General features: G+C 44.4%; 1 protein-coding gene across 1 annotated transcript; it reads left to right on the top strand.

Moving 5' to 3' along the window:
* The first annotated feature begins 3,003 nt into the window (after window positions 1-3,003).
* Window positions 3,004-4,609, top strand: LOC106606557 (relaxin-3). The gene is made up of 2 exons (XM_014202846.3): window positions 3,004-3,280; window positions 4,234-4,609. The coding sequence occupies exons 1-2, from the start codon at window positions 3,088-3,090 to the stop codon at window positions 4,497-4,499; spliced, it is 459 nt and encodes a 152-aa protein (XP_014058321.1). The 5' UTR covers window positions 3,004-3,087; the 3' UTR covers window positions 4,500-4,609.
* Window positions 4,610-6,249: the final 1,640 nt, after the last annotated feature.

Here is a 6,249-nt window from a genome sequence, read left to right on the forward strand (position 1 = left end):
GTACCTACCATAGGAGTCCCCTCAAAGCTTACCAGTGACTAAGTACAGACCCAGCGACTGACATAGCTGCAAGAATTGTGACCAATTTTTGTTTGTTTGTTTTGTCCTAGTTATGTCTAGGGGGAAATATTGGGGAGGGAATGCGCTCTTGCACACACACAAACATACATACACACACACACACACACACACACATAAACTCAGCAAAAAAAGAAACGTCTTCTCACTGTCAATTGCGTTCATTTTCAGCAAACTTAACATGTGTAAATATTTGTATGGACATAACAAGATTCAACAACTGAGACATAAACTGAACAAGTTCCACAGACATGTGACTAACAGAAATGGAATAATGTGTCCCTGAACAAAGGGGGGAGGTCAAAATCAAAAGTAACAGTCAGTATCTGGTGTGGCCACCAGCTGCATTAAGTACTGCAGTTCATCTCCTCCTCATGGACTGCACCAGATTTGCCAGTTCTTGCTGTGAGACCAAGGCATCTGCAAATTCCCGGACATTTCTGGGGGGGAATGGCCCTAGCCCTCACCCTCCGATCCAACAGGTCCCAGACGTGCTCAATGGGATTGAGATCCGGGCTCTTCGCTGGCCATGGCAGAACACTGACATTCCTGTCTTGCAGGAAATCACGCAAAGAACGATCAGTATGGCTGGTGGCATTGTCATGCTGGAGGGTCATGTCAGGATGAGCCTGCAGGAAGGGTACCACATGAGGGAGGAGGATGTCTTCCCTGTTACGCACAGCGTTGAGATTGCCTGCAATGACAACAAGCTCAGTCGATGATGCTGTGACACACCGCCCTAGACCATGACGGACCCTCCACCTTCAAATCAATCCTGCTCCAGAGTACAGGCCTCGGTGTAACGCTCATTCCTTCGACGATAAACGCATATCTGACCACCACCCCTGGTGAGACAAAACCCGCGACTCGTCAGTGAAGAGCACTTTTTGCCAGTCCTGTCTGGCCCAGCGACGGTGGGTTTGTGCCCATAGGCGACATTGTTGCCGGTGATGTCTGGTGAGGGCCTGCCTTACAACAGGCCTACAAGCCCTCAGTCCAGCCTCTCTCAGCCTATTGCGGACAGTCTGAGCACTGATGGAGGGATTGTGCGTTCCTGGTGTAACTCGGGCAGTTGTTGCCATCCTGTACCTGTCCCACAGGTGTGATGTTCGGGTGTACCGATCCTGTGCAGGTGTTGTTACATGTGGTCTGCCACTGCGAGGACGAACAGCTGTCCGTCCCGTCTCCCTCTAGCGTTGTCTTACAGTACGGACATTGTAATTTATTGCCCTGGCCACATCTGCAGTCCTCATTCCTCCTTACAGCATGCCTAAGGCACATTATCTTTGAAAGACAGGGTCCTGAAAAAGGGACGTTTCTTTTTTTGCTGAGATTACATACAAAAACACACACACGCATATACACAGAAATACACACACACAAACATACACACACACATGTATACAGACAAAGTCTACATACTGGCCACAAACAATTTATTCAAAAAGCAACACATTCAGTCGCCATCAATGTCGCTCTCTTAACCTCCTCACCTGGTCACTCACCACTAGACAATGTGCAAATGAGTCTCCATCGTCCCCCTGAAATACCATGTTGTTCGCATTGTTATCAACCTATTAATTACAAATTCACAAATCCATTGTCAATTCTGAAACGGGAGACCTTTAACTATGCGGTGACACAGATAGGGCCCCAGCCTTTGTTTGACTCAGATGATGACTTCCATGCTATCTGCCTTTGAAAATGTCACCCGCTTTGCCTCATTCTGTTGCACGCACCCCCTACTCCTTGCTGTGTGAACCCCCCACCTGTGACTTCATCCCTCTTTTTTCAGAGAGAGAGATGGAGAAATATGAGGGGAGAAGCAAGTCATGGGAGAATAATCAGAGCAGCTGGGGTTACACAGAGTCAGCACTGAAAAGGTGTGAAGTGGTATAGGGGAAGAGTTGAAGTTTTACTTGAAAGTAAGTTCTATATAATAATAAAAATATGTATTTTATTTAGCGCTTTTCATTACAAGCAGAATCTCAAAGTCACTTTGAAAACAAAATAAACCAGAAACTATTTAACAAAACAAATGTAGGGATCTGCCAGTATTTTGGCAATGGTCACCTTCAGATGATTGGCAGTTCAGAAAGGTAGTATCTTGAGAGGAGGGAGCATAGATGTAGAGACATTTGACAGACAGGCCACGGAGCTCCTCAACGGGCACCTCGTCGTCGTCCACAGTCACAGCTCCTCCTCCGTCTGTAGGCTGGATCATCCACTACTGAAATGTAGCACTTATGTACATTTGTAGTATACTGTATGTACTAAACTGGGTATTTGTGTTTGAGAAAACATGTTCTTGATACCGACATTTTGACATCACACTTCTGAACTGTGTCATCATACCCAACATTCCTACTGTACCCCTGTAGAAGATTTGATCAAGTTTAAATATGTATTTTTAAGGTGTTTTGACACTTTATTCAGATAGTGAGGAAATAGACAAGAGGGAGAAACAGTGGGAAGGGTGGACACAGGGATTGAACCCTGGTCTCCGGATGGGATTTGTATGTAACATGTGTTAGGGAGTGTTACCACTACACTGTGGCTCTGCATATTAACACTTGCTTTGCATAAGCAGAAATGTCTGGTGATCAAGTGAGTGTGAGGTGCTGATGACCACAAAAAAGGTGCAGGTGAGGATTCAAATGAAATGTGGGTTTGACATCCAGAAAATTCGTTTTTCCTGTAATCAGATTACAAACTACTCTGACATCATCGTCGCGTTTGAACAGTATTGGCTAATTATGCCACCTTTGGTCAGTGCTTTGTCTCCATAAAGGTCTCTGGGTCTATCTCTCTCTCCTATCTATGACTGTCCTGGTTAGGAGGGTGTGCGTGTGCAAGTTCCATGTCTACCTCGTATGGCTGAGGGCCCCTTTATAAACCAATACCAGGTCACTGGGGAAGTCACACAACACTCGCCACCACAGAGACTGAGAAAAACACCTGCTCCAAACAGCCCAGTCTACCACTGAAGAATCTATTCTCTCTCCTTTTATGCTCACTCGTTCTTTCACCTCCTGGGACATGATGTGGAAAACACTGGTATTAGCTGTGTGTCTGTTAGTGGCTGGGGTGCAGGGGATGGAGCGCCCCACGTATGGAGTGAAGCTATGTGGCCGGGAGTTCATCCGGGCGGTCATCTTCACCTGTGGAGGATCTCGCTGGAGACGGTCACTCGGGAGTGCAGGTGAGGCATGCCGGCTGAACAAGCCTTTTATTGGGTCATTGTGTTTCTAAGTTGTGCACATTTAGATTCTAGCCAAGCAGTAATGCACCTGATTCAATTTCTCAGTGATTTATGGTTTGCTGAGTAAAGGGAAAGGACTATGTTGGCTTTTTTTGTATCACTGGCTTTGTCCATTGGAATGTACTATATCCACACAGTCGATAACATTTTTTTCATTAAATGTATTGTGCATTGGTCCAAACACATCAAGACAGTAGTGAAGAGGGCACGACAAAGCCTAATCCCTCTCAGGAGACTGAAAATATTTGTCCTCAGATCCTCAAAAAGTGCTACAGCTGCCCCATTGAGAGCATCCTACTGGTTGCATCACTGCCTGGCATGGAAACTGCTCGGCCTCCGACCGCAAGGCACTACAGATGGTAGTGCGTACGGCCCAGTACATAACTGGGGTCAAACTTCGTGCCATCCTGGACCCCTATACCAGGCGGTGTCAGAGGAAGGCTAAAAAAATTGTCAAAGACTCCAGCCACCCTAGTCATAGACTGTTCTCTCTGCTACCAAGCGTCAGTCGGTACCGGAGCACCAAGTCTAGGTCCAAAAGGCTTCTAAACAGCTTCTATCCCCAAGCCATAAGCCTCCTGAACAGCTAATCAAAGGGCTACTCAGACTATTTGCTTTGCCCCCCCTTTTAAACTACTGCTACTCACATTGACTCTGTACCGGTACCCCCTGTATATAGCCTCGCTAGGGTTATTTTACTGCTGCTCTTTAATTATTAGTTATTTTATTTAAAAAATTGACTTATCTATTTTTTACTTGTATTTGGCACAGGTGACAAATAACATTTGATTTGAAATAGAAACACAGTAATCTTTGACTTTTGAATGTATAAATTGAGCAGCACTGAGAGTCAATATCACATTTCAACACTCCTATTATAAACTGCATTTCAGGAGACTTCCCTCAGGACCCTTTCAGCTCCCATGACGAAGACTCATCTGAAGGCTGGAACTCAGACTCCCAGGTCCCAGAGAGTCCCTTCCAGCATGTCCAGGAGGGTGGGGTGTTCATCAGCAGGCCAGCCCGCTCCCTCATCTCAGAGGAGATACTGGAGGCTCTCCGTATGTCAGACCGTAAGGGCCGTGATGTGGTGGTGGGCCTGTCCAATGCCTGCTGCAAGTGGGGCTGCAGCAAGGGAGACATCAGCTCCCTTTGCTGAGAATCCACCGCATTCTCTCCCCTCCCATGCACACACATAGCCCTACACATACCTTGTATTTTCTCATATCTCTCTCTCTCTCTCGGTTTTTCTAACTGCTCTCCCCAGTGTTTCTGAGTTAAAGTATCATGTTAACTGTGCAGGGAGAATATAACCTTATTCTCCATATAGACCCAGTCGGTATTAGATTGAACGTGATGACCCTACCTGCCTGTAAAACAACCTGTGTTTACCTAGGTTTCCTCATTGGCTCACAGCAAAAACGTTATCTTTTTCAAACGCAAGTTTCTTATTGTCTGCTTGTTTTAGTCAATTACAAAACTCAATTTAAGAAAAGTACATGTCTAAAGATTCTTTTTCAATATTGCCTCTCCCTAGCGTTCTCACTACTTAGAAAAACGTAATATTGTAGGGCTTCTCTTATTATTCCCTTTTGCATGACAATGCTAGCAGCAACTTGAGTGAGAGCTAGCTACCGACCGGGACATTAAGCTAGCCAAGACCAACAACACAAACAATCTGACTATCCAGCTAGTGGAATTACAAACGGACAGTATGAGCTAAACAAGTTAAATGTGTTAACCGTGATGAAATGTTTTCCACACACATAGCTACGTATAGCCTACTTGGACACCGCGTCCCCACATTTCCCACACCGAATAGCCTGAAGCCACAGGGCTCTTCTCGCAGGCTCTATTTCCCAACGTGGGACCATTGCGAACCATAGGTCGGAATTTCCCAGTCGGAATTTCCCCCATTTATGGGCGTGGTCTATGGGAATTCCTTATTATTACGTCATTACCGACTGGGACTGAATACCGATATCTTCCTGTCTCTATACGTGTGGAATTTGGCTACCTGTGATGAAATGTGGTTTCCAGACCTCTTTCTCCATTGCTGTTTTTGGATCCTTCGTACTTTTTGTCCATTCACTGCCGTCATTCACATGGCCCTTTAAAAAAACAAAAAAATGTATCTGTCAAATCTGTTTTATTTTGGATTATGAACCTGTTATAAAGGTTTTAATAAAGATTTGATTTGCTTAACATTCTGATTTTTGGTATGTTTTCCCACCAGCCACAGATAGGGCCAATGCCAGAATCATGACATAGGAAAACATAGGGCCATGGGACATAATGGAGTTGGCCTATGACATGTGTAAAGCAACTTTTAATTCTACTGAACAAAAATATTGCGTTTTGAATAAAATGACTCATTGAAATGGAGCACAATCCCACTGGAATAAAACACACTTGACCCCTCAAAAGAGCCCCTAAGGGAACTGAACAAAACTGATACAATCTGGAAGTGGCAGTGGCCTACATAAATTATTTATTATGTTACCAATACTATTTGCATGTTAAAAGTATATTCTGATTACAATTATTATCTCTCATCTTTTCACTAAATGCAATCTATTAGCTTCCAAAATGTAAGTAGGTATAAGGTATATCTAGCTGTCCGATAACACCTTCTGATTGAATGGCTCCGCCTGCACTTTGAAAAACCCACAGTGCAATAAGTGAATGTTGGAAAAAGATCTTGGTTCCCTTCTAAACATAGAAATGTAAATGCAAAACGGATTCGGGCCACAAAATAGGTGAAGCGAACTGGCAAAAGAGTTGAGTCCTCATTCAAAGGAAAGGGCAGTGTGAATACAAAGAGAACTGAGATATTTTGCTTTTTTTTTACACCAGAGTTCACTTTAAAGAGGACTGAGATCAGTTATTTTAAAGAGGACTGACTATAT

This window comes from Salmo salar, chromosome 03 (genome assembly GCF_965601325.2).
Source record: "Salmo salar chromosome 03, fSalSal1, whole genome shotgun sequence".
Taxonomy (NCBI): domain Eukaryota; kingdom Metazoa; phylum Chordata; class Actinopteri; order Salmoniformes; family Salmonidae; genus Salmo; species Salmo salar.

Coding starts and splice junctions, on each gene's coding strand:
- LOC106606557 (XM_014202846.3), top strand. CDS start 3,088: ATGCTCACTCGTTCTTTCACCTCCTGGGACATGATGTGGAAAACACTG. Junction 3,281..4,233: donor ACGGTCACTCGGGAGTGCAG/GTGAGGCATGCC, acceptor ACTGCATTTCAG/GAGACTTCCCTCAGGACCCT.